General features: G+C 41.6%; 2 protein-coding genes across 3 annotated transcripts; both read right to left on the bottom strand.

Annotated features, from left to right (window-relative positions):
• Positions 1-1,565: 1,565 nt before the first annotated feature.
• On the bottom strand, positions 1,566-3,398 carry ugt5c1 (UDP glucuronosyltransferase 5 family, polypeptide C1). Its single transcript, XM_050049784.1, has 2 exons — positions 3,329-3,398; positions 1,566-3,159 (listed from the first exon to the last, which is right to left on the bottom strand). The coding sequence occupies exon 2, from the start codon at positions 3,150-3,152 to the stop codon at positions 1,569-1,571; it is 1,584 nt and encodes a 527-aa protein (XP_049905741.1). The 5' UTR covers positions 3,153-3,159; positions 3,329-3,398; the 3' UTR covers positions 1,566-1,568.
• Positions 3,399-6,113: 2,715 nt separating this feature from the next.
• chrna5 (cholinergic receptor, nicotinic, alpha 5) lies at positions 6,114-14,826 on the bottom strand. 2 transcript variants are annotated; one of them, XM_050049797.1, is made up of 8 exons: positions 14,661-14,826; positions 14,146-14,286; positions 10,620-10,771; positions 10,396-10,440; positions 7,924-8,033; positions 7,506-7,683; positions 6,742-7,428; positions 6,114-6,590 (listed from the first exon to the last, which is right to left on the bottom strand). In XM_050049797.1, exons 2-8 carry the CDS (start codon positions 14,234-14,236, stop codon positions 6,432-6,434), a joined length of 1,422 nt encoding a protein of 473 aa, XP_049905754.1. In that variant the 5' UTR covers positions 14,237-14,286; positions 14,661-14,826; the 3' UTR covers positions 6,114-6,431. The 2 variants fall into 2 exon arrangements, with proteins under 2 accessions (XP_049905754.1, XP_049905762.1); XM_050049805.1 differs by lacking the exon at positions 14,661-14,826 and adding an exon at positions 10,946-11,010 and having other exon boundaries at positions 14,146-14,269.
• Positions 14,827-16,186: the final 1,360 nt, after the last annotated feature.

Below are 16,186 nucleotides of genomic sequence, written 5' to 3'. Positions count from 1 at the left end.
TTAAAGTTATATATTGCGCTGTATGCTGTTTGTCTGAAGCTGTTGTGTTTTTGCTGCTATCTGCAATATTGTGACATTTCTCTAGTTTTGCATTATTTGTTTGTTTAATCAGCTGTCAGTCACCTGTTGATGGTGTGTAATATGTGAATGGGTCTGTGCAGAAGGTCTGCTCGCTGCTTGTGAGAAGTTCTGGGTCCTGTCTTTGTATTTAAGCTGTGCTGCATAATGAGCAGACCAGCCGTTAGGAAATATGGGCGGGGGGACATTTTCCTATACATTTTCATTCTTCCTGCTATTATAGTCAAATTAATCATATTTCCACATGTATTTTGCATCAGCTTGTAGCCTACTTGTTGTTAAGACCTTGTTTTCTTACTTTGAAAAGCAGAGGCAGTCACATATTTGTCCTGTGCAGAAGAAAAAGCCCTCCAGTGAATGATTAGAGAAAATCAAATTAAAAACTAATTGAGGAAACTACTGCAAGGTATTAAATCATAAGATCAAATCAGGAGTGAACAATTTTTTTCCTTCATATTAATTAAATCTTAAGGGCTATTTTAATCATAAATTGGTCAAATTGTGTGCAGAACTGAAATAGTGTGAGGCGTATATGGCTGTCAACTCTCACTTTTCCAGTTATACCCACATTATGTAATTCCAAGACAGTTTAGGGACCCCAGTATGCAGAAATATGTCAATACACCATTTTGAAAATGGGCAATGTTCCTTCTTCCTTCGACAAGGGTTATTTGGCCCCCTGACTTTGCTAATCAGGCTGCAGTCCGCCTCACATGTTTAGCTTGTGATCGCACTTTGCATCGTCAGTAAGTAATTTGTGTCCAATTTAAAGGTCAACCATTGATCTTTTCCTCCCTTGGCCTTGGGCTGGGGTCATCTGTACCCTTTGACCCCCCCCCCCAGCTCTCCAGCTGATGAGCCACCAATCAAGGAGCATCCAATAGGCTATATCTGTTGTTATTGCTTTCTTCCCCTCTCTCATTACTGCTGCTGCTCCTGTCGGAAATACAGTGGGGGAGCTGATGGAAAGAATGGAGTTAGGACTTGAGTATGTGAGGTTACCTTAAACACCAGAGCATTTTCTTTGAAAGAAAAAGTATCCTATATTTTGGCTGCCATTCAGCTTGAAAATATAAGGAAAATGTTTCTTTAGAGTGTAAAGAAGCACTGAAAACAAATGTCCTATCAGATGGCAAAGGTCTCAGTTAACTTCTCAGTATTTCCAAGTGCTTGCTGTGCTGTAAACCTGAATCTGGATTGTGTCACACTGGTATTAAGCCTGCCTGTTACCTGATTGTTAGCGAACCTTTATCCTGCATGGGAAAAAGAAAGGAAAAATGAAGGAACAAATCCCTGTTCATCAGGGAGAGCTCAACAGCTCACCATAATTTCCCTGCTGCACCTCAAAGGGAACTTTAGCCAGTGGACATGGGGATAGCTGGTTTATGGTTGTATTTTTCTTGTATGTATATGCATTTCTTTTTAGTTAATAAAAAATCCCATATAATATAATTTCACATAACATTTTTGTAGAATGAGTGGGACTGAGTTTAGTCATTTTTTATTTTTCTTTTCAAGCATTTCTCAAGACATACAAATCTGAAAAATACAAGAGGGAGAAAAGTAATCGCCACAAAAGACAGAATCACATCAACAGAGTGGTAGGAGTACCAGGGCAGTCTGTAGGACTCAGTTCTCAGGTGAGCTGCTCCTTTGTGTCTCATGACAAACTCTATCCAGAAGAGGGCGTTCTCCAGCGGTGTTATTGGCTGATCTCTGTGCAGCTTGGAGAGTCTCTGCATGTTCACTGTGTAGGAGGGCTCATTCAGGACTTCCTGTATGACCCTCAGGAAGTTGTTGTCTTTGTCCACCATGGATAATGTAAGAATCTTAGCAGCTCCTCTCTCTTGAAGACGCAGCAGGTTGTCGTATTGGTCAAAAAACACAGGTAGACCCACAACTGGGACTCCGTGATAAATAGCTTCTTGAAGGCCATTTGTTCCTCCATGAGCCACAAAGAGTTTCATCTTGGGATGTCCTAAAAGGTCATTCTGTGGCATCCAGTCTACTATTAAAGTGTTGTTGCCCACACTGGCCGGCCTGTCACCTTTATGTCTCCAGATGACTTTCTGTGGTAATTCAGCAAAAGCTGCAGCGATGTAGTTTGTTAGGTCAGCAGGAAGTTCACTCACAAAAGTCCCCAGAGACATCAGGATGACTCCATGCTCTCCAGAACTCTGTATGAACTCCTCCAGGTGTTCAGGAAGAGGTTTTGCAGGTTTACACTGGAACCCTCCTATATAGACGACGTTAGGCATGGTGGGGCGAGGGAACTCAAACACAAAGTCCACTCTCATCAGCCAAATGTCTGCTCCCTGTAATAAGTCACTATATCTGACTTCTGGGCCAAAGAACCGATCACACACAGCTTGATACTGTGGGCGGATTAAAAATTCATCCTGAGCTCGCCATATGACAGAGAAAATTACATTTTTCACTCTTTGTATGAAAGTCATTTTGTCTGACAGTCCTGAGCCGGTCACAGGGATATAAGATGAAGGAGAAGGTGCAATGGCCATATGTCCCTCTCCGCTAGTTGTCCACCGCACATTATAGACCAGAGGCAGCTTAAGAGCATGAGCCAACATTATACCTGCACCCCATGCTGGGTCAGTCAGGACCAGGTCATACTTCCTCTCCTTTAAACTATTCATTAAATCTTTATCTTCAAACATGTTAGCAGCCATTTTGCACATTATTCTATGCATGTTAAACATGGCACTAAACATCTCAGCCTGCAAACTTGCAAAGCTCAAAACTGAGCTCTCTCCTCTCTCTATGACAATGATTTTTTTCAGGATTGGGTTAATGAAGTCATGATTGAAGGCTTCAGTGACAGGAATTGTGATTGTTTTGTAGTGCGGAGAGTCATCCTTGATGTACCAGCTTTTATCGGTCCGTACCACATCGACAGAGTGTCCTCGAGAGTGGAGAGCTTTGATCATGATGTCCATGTTCACCCAGTGACTTCCCTCCAAAGGAACGATCAAAATCTTCCCTCCATTACAGATTCTCCACGACAACAACACGATAGATAATAAGCGAAGAAAAGCAGCATTTCCTCCTGGGGTCATCTTTAACCTGTAAGGAAAAATATAAGACAACATTGTTAATTGCTCTGGGAAAGAAAACTCAGTTTTAATGACATAAAATTTACACTGAAATTAAGACAGTTTTACATCACAATTTCCCCTTAACAAAGGCAAATTCAGTGATATTAAATAACATTCAAGACTGATCTGTAACATACCTGATTCACACAAAGTAGCTGCAGGCATGCATGTGCGTAGATGTTGGTGTGAAACAGCAAAGGTACCACTGAATGTATAACTACAAATTCCAGGAAGGCTTACATAAGTGGATTATGGGTAATCTTTTCATTGGGCTTTTCTTCAGGAATGGACAACAATGTGGTCTCTTTGTTGAAGCTGTGGGCAGAAATGTGTTACAGCTCCTTACTTGTACCTCTGTGTGAATTCTGTTCTGATTTTTTTCTTTATTCTAAATAGCACACCACAGGCGCCTTTCAGTGTTTTATATTTATAGTCAATAACATGCTCTTCTTAGAGGAAGATGTTCAAAGGTACGCTCATACAAAATCACCAGTAAGATGTAAAGCCTTTGATCCCTTGGAAAAAAAGCAAAGATTTTTTCACCATTGTAATTTTCATGCAAAATCATTTACCTATTACAAAAAAAGGAGACAGGTAGGGACAAGATGGGAAAACAAATCAAATTTATAGGGCCGAGAAACAGATGAAGGGCATCCTAATGTTAATCTGTTACACTCACTTTAGGAGCCCTCACTTTTTGCTGGACTCTTCTAGGTCTCTTCTACTTTTATTCGTCTCATCTGTCTGTTTGGTTTAAATAAAAAGACAAAAAATTATGAATTCATTCCTTTATCTGTGCTTATTTTTGTTTATCATCTTTATTTATAGTCTCTTGGAACTGGAACGTCAGAGATTTCATCATGACAGCCACCAATATGTTCATGCTGGTGGTGCCTTTCTTTTTTTTTGTAGCTGTAATGTGAAGACATGGCCATGCAGAGGCACTGCAGGCTCACCCAAAGCCTTAGCTGCTCAGCTGCTGGGGTACAGAGAGTCTTCCTGGTGCTTGGAGGTGTTGATTGTTGTGTTGCATGCCCAAGACCCTTTGGTACATTTCTCTAAACTATATTACACAAGGTATCTGCATGCATCACCTACCACAATGAGACAGATACTGAGTTGTTATAAGACCTATTTTTCACTTTAGATTCAGTTCTGCACTAAGCTACAGTAGGCTAAAACCATCCTGAACACTCAGGACCTCTGCACTGATCTGTTGCTAAGGATCGTATTACAGTCCCTGCAAAGAATGCGGGATTTGTCCTTAGCTGAAAGGAAGGGCTGCCAGGGACACTCAAGTCTGGGCAAGAAAGTCCACCTCCCCTTTCCACGCACAGTCAAGCAGAGTAAAACTATTAAACCATGTGCATCCCTAAGGAGGAGTGCCTGATGTGTGTGGCGCATGTGTGTTTTCATGTAACTGTGTGGTCTTTTTAATGTACACAGAAGGAGAAATCACATCTTTTATTAGAGTAGAAGGAATATGTGATACTGTTCTCTGGTCCCTGTTCTCGCTCTGTATCACATTTATGAAATTAGAATTACAGAAATGCAAAATTAAACCATCACTTTTATTTGAATTATGCCCCACAGATAAAGTTGTCATCTTTTCAAACACCGTACATAGGGGATATGCAGAAATAGGGCAGTATGTAAAATGCAAATGAAGGTCTTCTCCTATCTATCCTGTGTGTGTGTGTGTGTGTGTGTGTGTGTGTGTGTGTGTGTGTGTGTGTGTGTGTGTGGGGCGAGCTGCCACATACTTGGGGGTACATAAAGAGGTACTGAAATGAATAGAAAGGAATTGATTTTCGTCACTGCGTCCTGCAACCTTAAGCACAAGAGCCATTAGTGGGACATTTATCCAAGATTACCCTGTGAGAACATGTTGTCTTGTCATTTTGTGTCTACAAATCTCTATCACAACCAAAAATAAATCTCCACTCTATGATGTGAGCAGAGGCAGGGGACTCGAGTCCCATGACTTGACTCAAGTCAGACTTAGTTGCAGATTTGAGGATTTGGGACTTGCTTAATTTAAAATGATAAAAGACTGTGTTTTTTTGTTTTGTTTTGTTTTTTCCTCTTCCTCTTTATATATACCTATATATAGGACATTACTTAATGTTGCCTTTGTGTGGCATTTAGATTGCTGTCTTTACAATATGCACATTATCCGTCCTCAAAAACCCAATAAACAGACTTTAAAAAAAAAAAAAAATGATAAAAGACTCGATTTGACTTGATTGGTAGTCATGACTTGATGACTTGACTTAGACTTGATACAGATAACTCAAAAGGACTCGACTTTTTATTATGCACTTGCATTTCTCCAGATAATGAGAAGTTATGTTTCCTTTTTGAAACATGACTGGATAATTTCTAGTGCCATGCGTGCAAACCTGGCAACCTACTTGGACATGGTGGACCAGCAGAGGGCAACATATGAATTAGCTATCATGGAGAGGGCTAGTCCAAAAATAATACACTTTGGATTCAAAGATTATGTAGTCAGTGTAGGTGGTAAGAAGAGGACAGCAGTATGTAAGTACTGCAGCTCAAAAATCAGTGACACAACCACAACTTCCAACTTAATCCATCACTACAAATCCCACAAAGAAAGATATGTGAATGTATATTTTAGCTAAACTATTAGCTTACTGGCTGGTCAGCTGTCATCTAGAAAGCTAACATTTGACCAGATAATCAGAATTTCATATGACTTGACTTGTGACTTGCTTGACGTATGGCAGGGACTTGACTAGCTTGATTCTCACCACAGTAACTTGTAACTTGCTTTAAACTTGCACATGTGATTTACTCCCACATTTGGATGCAGCAAGTATAGTTGGAGAAAATAATGTATTGAAATGTATTGATGAGTGAGATGTGCACAAAAATGCATGGGACATGGCTGAATGTCGATTTTCATATCATATGTAATACATATATTGAGTCTTTTAATAATTCATCTTTAAACTCAGAAATACAGAATTCAAAATCTCTCTAAAACAAACAAGCAGAGGAAAAAAAGTCTGTAATACACTCAGCAAACAAGGCCCCCAAATCTGCAGCTTGATCTCTGGCACCGCTGTGGCATACAGAATGACTGTGGATAAGCAGAGCAGGACTGCATCTGAGTGGTAATCACAGCATCTCAGTCTTCCAAATCTCAAATAAGACCCATAATGAGCTGTTAATGTGCTTTGCCTCCATTTGTGTCTAGTTGAACTGTGGCTCTTAGAGGATACTGCCACTGTGGTCAGGGACGATGATGCTGGCCCATTTGTAAATAACCGGGATGAAGAGGAGAGCAGAGCCCAGGATGGACACCAGCAGGAAGGCCCAAAGAAACATTCGATCCAGGACCTGGGCTACAAATTTCCAGTCTTGAACCACCTGGAACGAAAAGGAAGCATGTCAGTCTCGCATATAGCTCAGTAGCGAAAGTGAATAGTCAAGTATGGGGCCAAAATGATAATTTTTATGACCTTTACCATTTTTATTGTTAATGATGGATGTGCAAATACACAAAATCCAATATACTCACCTCTCTGACCTCATTTTCTTTAACCACATGCATGGTTATGTAGCGAATAGAATCCAAAGCTGCTTGTAGGTTATGTCTGGTGTAGAGCAGAGGTGTCAGTTCAGGTTTTAGGTCCTTATTCATAAACTGTCCTCCTGCTCTTTTTACTCCGGCTGGGGCGTAACGGTCCGCATGGCTGCGCATGCACAGCAGCTTAGGCAGTCGATGCAGGAAGATCCTCCTCACCCAGGGTGCCATGCCATGATGTGTAGAAGAGGAGCGATGGTGGATGTTAATGGCAAAGACAGTGATGATGATGGAGAGCGTGACGAAGATCATGGTGAAGACCAGGTACTCCCCGATGAGCGGGATAGCCTTCGAAGAGGAAGGAATGATTTCCTCGATGACCAGGAGGAAAACCGTGAGTGACACCAGGACTGAGGTGCAGAGAGAGATCTTCTCGCCGCCGTTGGAGGGCAGATAGAAGACGAGGATGGTGAGGAAGGAAAGGCCAATGCAGGGGATGATGAGGAAGAGGGTGTAGAAAAGAGGCAACCTGCGAATGATGAAGAAGTAGGTGATGGTGGGATAGGAAGCGCTGCCGTCTGTCCTCACACCACGGCTGCCTGTGGCCTTCACTATCTCCCATTCACCATTGTCAAAATAGTCTTTCTTGTCGACATGAAAGTCCTCCAGAATGATGTCCACCTGTCAAATACAGAGTGAAATCTCATGTCAACCTCTGGTCATGACTAACAATACTGTGCTATGGAGCAGACACTCACCTGGGAGCCATCATATGTCCAGGAGCCAAACTTCATTGAACAGTTCTGAAGGTCAAAAGGGAAGAAGGTGACGTCAATGGTACAGGCTGACTTGTAATTGGCTGGTGGCGTCCATGATATGGTTCCATCATACTTAACGACAGCCTTGGTGACAGTACCCTCAAAACGCCCATCTGAACTGTTAAAAGAAATAATATTTATTCATTTAAAAGGTTAACTGATAGCTCGGTTCAAATGATTTCCTACATTTTTTAGTTTTAGACTTTTTCTGTATAGGTCCTTTTAAATCCTTCAAAGACTGTTTATGATACAGTGCTGTGATCTGCATGCTTGGCAGTATGGTCATGACCTTCATATACATTTTGGAAAATATAAAATGTCCTCCCTGTCATTTACTTCCATATATATTGGCACATACTTATCATATAGGACAACATCAGGAAGCCAGATCCTGTCAGAAGGGACTCGGATAATTGTGATGCCCAGATAGTCATCAGGGTTCCATCTGAGTTTCCTGTCAGTCCACTCCTACATGAAGAGAACATTTTGTAATAACCTATCAAACAAATGTGCACATTTAAAGGGCTTTGTGTTGGAGATATCAGCCGTAGAGATGTCTGCCCTCTCTTGATGATAATGGAACTAGATGGCAATCGGCTTGTGGTATCCAAATCACCCAACAATTACATTTGAAAAACTCAACAGCAATGTCTCTTTCCATAAATCATGATGTGGCTACTCAAGATAATCCACGGACCTTGTTGTGAGCAGTTACATGTAGGAACTATTTTCTTTCTTCCGAACTACACCTGTCAACCATATCATGGCACAGATGGAAGCATGCGTCTACACTTGAACAAGAGGCTCGTGCTTGTGACATCACAACATACAAACTTTAAAGGTGTCCTCCTCAGCTGAGCTGTAATGTGAGCTAGCTCAGCAGTGCTAGGTGAGCTAGCAGAAGATGCACATTTCTTTCTGCATGGTGATACAGCTGGCAAGTGTAGTGTTTATATAAAAAAAAGTTCCTACGTGAAACTGCTCACAACAAAGTCTATGGACTATGTTCAGTAACTGGTTCACGATGTCTGCAAAGCAACATTACTGTTGAGGGTTTTTTTTTTTGGTGCTTTAAACACCACAACCTGAGTGCCATCTGGTGCCTTCATATTCGAGAGAGAAGACAGACATCTCTACAGCTTCTACCTCCAACACTCGCCTACTCACACCAAATCAAACCAGAGTGATAAATAGTGCTAAAAGTAAGAGGAAAATATGCATTTTTGATCTGGGGTGAACTGTCTCTTTGAAGTAAAGGTCTGCCATTTTGGGAAGTACACTTATTTGCTGTCTTGACAACAGGCCCCCAGGAAGTGCGCCGGGCTTTGAAGCCAACTTTTGTGGTGGTCAAACAGTCTAATTACAGCTTCATGTAATGCCCTGTGGTCCAATGTCTGTAAATCAGTGCATATATTTTTTTTTCTAAGAGTCACAACCCCCACGAAATGACTTGTTTCACTTAAGAGATTAGATCCATTCGGTCCAATAACATTTGGAAATTCAAGTAAGCGGAGCGCTAAACCTAAATTAGCCTGTTCTGCTGAAGTCTGTAATACGCCTGCTCTATGGACCACACAGTGCAGAAGCTGTGCCGATCACCCAGGTAATTTTATACGCAGTGGTTGAACCTTTTTGAAATCATAAGAATGAACAGGGCCCCACCTCCAGTGCTGTAACCAGTTCTCTTTATATATCTATGCTTGCCAAGGGTGAGATGAGAATATTTACAACACTCATCTACCTGTATGCTAAGAAGCTACAGCCAGCAGCCGGCTAATTTAGCTCAGCACAAGGTCTGAAAATAGTGGAAAACAGCTAACCTGGCTCTTTGGTTACAAAATCTGCCCAACAGCACCTCTAAAGCTACCTAATCAACACATATCTCATTTTTTAAATCCATACAAAAACCACAGTATAAAAATGACAAATTGCTGTTTTACAAGGGTTTATGTGCCAGTTTAATAAGAAAGATACAGTGTGTTTACTTGTGAGCTTTAGAGGTGCTGGTAGGTAGATTTCTGTTTGGTTTGGACAGAGCCAGTCTAGCTGTTTCCTCCTGTTACCAGTCATTGTGCAAAACTGTGCTAAAAGGCTGTCGGCAGTAGCTTCATATTTACTGTACAGATGTGAGATTGTCCAGTAAGCATATACTTTGCCGAGCCCAGCCCACACAAAAGTGTACATAGATAAACAAAAATAGCAAAATTCACTCATATAGGATTAAAAACTAGCAAATCTATTTGATTTGAAATATCGATATGCCATACATGATAGGTACATTGCAACAGAATAATCTGCAGGTATTCATTTTCTAAATGGAAAAGGTGACCGCCAAATGAAGGAGATACAATTATTAAATCTGTCATACTTTGCAAATGACATGTATGATAGATAGGCAGCACCACTGGAGCCAGTGCCCTTCCATCACCCTTTTTGCATGATGTAATCCATCATTGTGAAAGGGAGCAACTGACCCGAATGGCAGAGCCTGGTCTGTGGGGATAACTCAAAAGATGCTTGACAGACAGGACACCCAAGACCATGAATAAGGCTGACAGGAGCGGGAGTGGGGAGAAGGCAGCTTGCAGAGGCAGGTGTGTGGGCACAGGGCCAAAAGGACTCATATAGATGAGGACTGTCAGTGAAATGCCAGCAGACCAGATTAAAAAGGGGTGACTGCCTCAAAATGCCATGCAATGCCAGAGGTTGTTTCAGGGTATTTCCTCAACCATAAAGTAAACACTAACGGCCGTACCTGAACAACTTCACCTGTGTGTTTAGCGATGATGGTGAAATGCGATGTTAAGGTAAGATGTGTAGCTCTACTTACCTGTTTCATCCACACATTGGTTGTCATTCGCTGATTTTTCTCATCCTAAAATGGTGAGACAATTAACGGTAAAGTATTAATTTAAAATAACTGCAACATTTCTGCACAGAAACAATTAGAATAGCATGCTTTCTTTTTAACCTTGCTACATTCATGTGTTGACTTAACACCTCAGTGACACAACCCATAAACAATACCAATAATCAGTGCTTTTCCATCCTCACCACATCAACTAGCTGGGAGATGGCCAGTCCAAACTTCACACGGATCGTCTGGTTTAGGTATTCCACTGGACGCACCCATTTCTGGTAGTTTCCAAAGAGGTATTTGAATAGTTTGTCCTCAGCTTTTGCAAAGGAGGAGAGTTTTGGAACCCCTAAACAGGTGAGAAAAAATAAGGTTAAACAGAAAAATTCTAAGTTTATACTCACTTGTACATAAATGTAGAAAATATAAAAGTAGCTTTGATTTATTCAGTAGTCCTGTGCTTGATAATGAATCCATTTCCAGCTCTGTTTTTATCATTACTCTCAAACAGCACTGCACTCACCTCTCTGACCTTACTACAGTGTTTATGTCATCTAGAGTTTCTGGATATGACCTCCAGGTAAAGCTCTGGTTTCAAGACACAGAAAAAATAAAGCTTTGACCCAGACACACACTGACCATAAAATGGCGTTAAGAATCCTTATGACATATAATGTATGAAAGCCTCAAAATCAATGCCAAACTAACTAGCTTTGACCCCTGTTTGTTATTCAACAGCAGCAGAGGATGCAGGTGTCCTTTACTCAGTTAAGTGTCTGTAATGGAGCCATTATGAAAAAGACGGATGATATTCAATGCTGCAGTCATGAGTGGAGCGTGTTCAGTGTTAGCCTGGTGTTTTTACATCATTTGGCTGCTTGCCTGTCAACTGGAGCCGACACGTTTCAACAGAATTCTGTTTTCTCTCAGTGCTGTACTCCGTCCAGCTAATATGCAGCGTGACTCTCAAAGGATTCCCAGTCTTATGTTTATGTTCTGACTTGATATTATTCCAGAGTTTGGCTGCAAGCCGTTATTCCATAAAAAAAAGCATGTTCCAAACAATGAATTGCACACAGGCTTACTGAGGAATGTTATGTCAGCTAAACAGTTTTGAACAGAGATTTGGCCTGCTTCCTATTTACTGCATGCCTTTCACCAAAATAGGAAATTAATATGCCTATTTACCTGTTATGTGCTGTGACTCATATGCGTCGGTGATTGTAAATAAGGCAAACACTCTCAATTCAAAGGGCATACTTAAAAAAAACACCTCTTTCCAGCGAGTCTTGGGTGAGTAGGTGTAAATGTACTGTAATAAAAGGTAAACAGCAGATACTGTAAATGGGACAGTGATGTGTGGTGATGTGTCAAAATGATCAAGAGCTACAGGTCAAAACATGACTTGAACTTTGGACTGATGGTGGTGATAGAGGAATTGTTGTATATTGACCCCAGAATGTGAAAATAGTTTTTGGACTGACAAGAAACATGTTCAAAACCAGCCATTAGTCTTAACTGACTCACACTGACTAACACTGCCAAGAAAAGACAGAAAGCCCACAAAAACTTTGTGGTGTTATTTTTCTGATCCAGTTTAAGCTTGTCTAACCTATCCATGCATGCAAAAAAAGTTAGGTGCAGTTACAAGATGAGTAACTGACCTGTTTTACATTGCAGTGACACTGTTTGGATCACAGTCAAACTGGCGCATTGTTTTGCTGAAGCAGAGCTCCTCTACGATGTTGAAAATATCGATTGCATTTTGAATTACACGTTATTACTTTCATCCCGCTCTTTAAATCTTTCGCCAGCGCAGTTATAAACTCGATTTATGGACGGAGAATGTGGCTGGAAATGTACCACAAGACTGACCACAAATGTATGGAGTCCCCCCTCTCAGCGTGTGCGGATCAATAAAGACAAGGCTGCAACACCCTCAATCAATGACCTCGTAATAAGCAAATTCATCATCTCTTGAGCCGCTCCCCCACCATCACCAGCGTCCTGCTCGACTGGAAAGCAGCCGCACAGTCTGCTGGTTTCACCATTGCTCTGTTTTAGTGTGTGATGAATGCAATATATAGAGTCAGAAATATACTAATACCCAAAATAATGCATTTGCTGTAAAGGAAATGCTCATTTGCACTGCATGCTGGGTGAAAATAAATATTTAAGAGCCCTGGGTCAATGCTATCTGCTCTGTGCAGGCGGCGGCATCACAAAAAAGTCAAATCAAATCAATACAAATTAAACACAGAATATTTAATGTCTGTGTGCCATCATAGAGATTGTGAGGATTACAGCGAGGTCAAACTAATGCGTTAATACCAACCAAATATGCAAAACATCGATAGCGGAAAGAGGAAAGGAGAGAGCAATAAAATGTTTAGCAGAAGGCAAAGAAACCCATTAGGTTCATAAATGTACCAACATATGCATAAACATTCTGTATACATGAATACAAGGTCACTGTGCAGTTGATGCATACATGCACACAAATATTTACACGCTATATATACACGCTGTTATGGCAACAACGGTTCCTCTCCTCCCTCCTCTCCTGCTGCTACATATGGTTAGCCTCTGTGTTGTGCATACTGTAATAACTTCTCCCATCATTCCTCACCTGCTGTTCCTCACTTACCCACAAGCTGTGTCTCCAGAGTTTAATGCCTGAGCTCATCACCTGACCCGATCGTCTGCCCACCCAGCTGCGTTTAATTCACCTCAGGATATACAGAGTAAAAGACAGCTTTCAATTTCCTCGTTACTTGAGCCGAACATTTTTTTCCCTGTTGTTTGTTCCTGTTATTGTCCCTGCTTTGATTCGCATTTGTCAGCCTTTTGATGACTGTGCGAGCCTCGCAGCATTGGACTGCATATACAAGACCTGGGAGTGCCTGAAAACCAAACAAACGAGAACTCCATGCGTCCATGGGTGTATTGTGAGACAATGGGCCCCTGTACAGACTTTTAAAAGGCCTCTCCTACAAAGGACTGGAAACAAACACACTGACTTTGTACTGATTTTTCTTTTTTGTGTTGTAGTCATCTCGTGTCATTGTTGGTCTGTGTCTCTTTTTGGTTGTTTTACCCCTTTTCGGAGTTATTTTGTGTCTGTTTCTAGTTGTTTTGTTTGTCTTTGGGGTAATTTTGTGTCTTTTTGTTGTCGTTCTGTGTCTCTTTGTAGTTCCTTTGCATCTCATTGTTGTCTTTTTGTGTCTTTTCCTGTTTGCTACATTTTAATTTGAGTGACATTTTGCAGGTGAAAGCCAGGGGAGGCGGGGGCTGACACTTTGCTCAGTAGGCCTGTTCAGTAAATGCTCATGTCAGCCAAAACGACTCATTTAATTAAGTCAAACCCACATTTAGTAGATATTGTGTTGTGTTGTTAGTGCACACTATCTGGTTTTTGGGTTTCGGTCTTTTAGTCATTAGAAATGTGCTGCTTGTTCAGTAGGTGGGTAGTTTGCTTTCGGCCTCAACAGTGAATTTGATATGAGAAGGTAAGCGGTCAAACTAACACCATTCCTTATTTTTTCAACTTGGCAAGCTCCCTTCACTCTTTACTGACCATCTGCCAATATCTACATCTATTTTCTCTGTTTCTACATAACCACTAGAGTCCAACTTATCTTCGACTGTGCCATCTGTCGTACTCGACTGTGACATTCCACCATGGTAATTTGATGAGGCATTCCCGGTCCTTGAGAAACTTACGCAGTGAGTGGCACAGGTGGCAGCAGCACAGCAACGGCAGCAGCAGCAGCAGCGCGAGAGAGGTGGCTGCTCCTCCGGCTCTCAGCATCATATCAGAGGTGGCACTGGATCCACACAGCTGGTTCCTTGGGCATCACAGAGCTGCAAAATAAAAATTAAAAACAGCTGTAATGACATACAGTAGGTTTTGTGTACAATGAGCCAACATCTGTGCTGTTAAGAGTATGGCTTTAATCATGCCTTGGGTTAAGGGTTCAGATCCCAAGGCAGCCACCCCTGCTCCCCTTTGGTGAAGCTCCATGCAAACACAGCTGCTCATTTCAGTGAATAGGCTGCGTAAAGCCTAAAATCCTGATGTCGAGCATTCTAAATAACAAACTGCATTCATCACACCTTTTAATATTCAGCATCCTACACAAGCCAAGAACGCACTCTGCTCTCACCTTGCCAACCTGACCCTCTCCTGGGTAATTATTTCACCTCACACAGTAAGCGTGCAAATGCTGCATACATACCTGCTCTGAGCATCTTCCATCAATACTGAATCCAGAGTGGCAGCAGTGGTGGAGGCGGTGGGAGTCTTGACGACAGCGACAGTGCTGCTTTAGCGCTCCTCCATTCCATGCAGGTTGTTTCTCTCGCCTCATACAGATGCTGCTTCACTCCCTGCTGCTTCCAATTGTGCACAGGCAACGCATCCTCATCTCCTCCTCCTCCTCCTTCTCCTCATCCTACCAAGAGCCCGCCCCGTAACCCTCCACCCCCACCCTTCCCCTCCTCCTAGGATTCTCGTGGTCACTAATCACAGACGGGGATAGTCGCCCCCTCCATGCAGCCACCTCACTGCCTCTTCACAGCAGCATCAGGGAATGGCAAGCACAGCTCTGCCACTGATTCTGTTTGTGATGTGATATTACATTTTGTACCTCTCTCGGCTCCTCTCGGTCTCTCTGTATGTGTGAATGCGTGTGCTTCCATGGCGACAGCATATTGTGGGACCCAGAGAGGCTGTATGACATGAGGAGGGGGCGAGGGACAATATCTAGCCTGTATTAAAAAATTAATTAGCACCATCACCTCTGAATACTTAGTTTTGAGTCTGATCTCACTTTTCACTTTTTATTTGTTATTTGTAAAACACTTTGCAGAGGAAAATCTGACCTTTGCCTTTTTGTTTGAGTAATTTTTTAAATTTTTTAATTAAGTTTCTATTATCTTTCATGAGTTACACTGAGTCATGCTACACAATATGTTTTCAGCCCTGAGAAAAAGGGTAACTCCATCTCACCTTATGGTCATCTGTCTGGTAAACATTTCTTCTCATCTCAACACATTGTTCAACGACTTATGTGACACTCGGTGTTAAACTAATGACTAAGAATGGCCAGCAAGGCTACAACTGAATTTTTCATGCTGTATAATTAGTCTAAAAAGCCTTGAAGGATTCTTCAGACTGCTGCTATCATTCCATTGCAATGTATTACTGAAGTAACTTTCCAATCTGGTAAGTGAGAGCGTTTCGGAGGCTGCGAGTAAAATCAATCTCGTTGCATCAGTATGACAAGATCCCTTTTCAATACTGCATGCATGCGACCAAGTTCAATTTTACCTACTGTATGTTTTATAAAATGTGAAAATGGGATACACTGTGAAATCCTAGCCAAACTATACATGTCCTGTTACATACAAATACACTATACAAACCAACCAAACCTATTCAGACACATAGACATATTGAGAAAGTATACTGTGTTATTTTTGTGTCATCACTCAATGAAAGCTAAAAACAGCCTACAGTAGACTGAAGACAAGATTTAACATCCAGACACAAAGGCTGCCATCTCTGGGTGAACATTTAGGCTGTGCTCTGAGATCACAGAAGTCAGAATAAAGACTGGAACAAAACCAGAGCAGATTGATATTAGCACAATTTAAATGACATTAATGTGCAGCCTGTTGTGTAATCCTTTAATCACTGCCAAGAGACAAAGTGATAGTAAGATCGCCATCTTGTGTTGGGCTGGTCTAATGAGGTCAGTAC

The sequence above is a fragment of the Epinephelus moara genome, chromosome 1, assembly GCF_006386435.1.
Source record: "Epinephelus moara isolate mb chromosome 1, YSFRI_EMoa_1.0, whole genome shotgun sequence".
Lineage (NCBI taxonomy): Eukaryota > Metazoa > Chordata > Actinopteri > Perciformes > Serranidae > Epinephelus > Epinephelus moara.
This window is presented reverse-complemented; position numbering and strand designations above follow the sequence as displayed.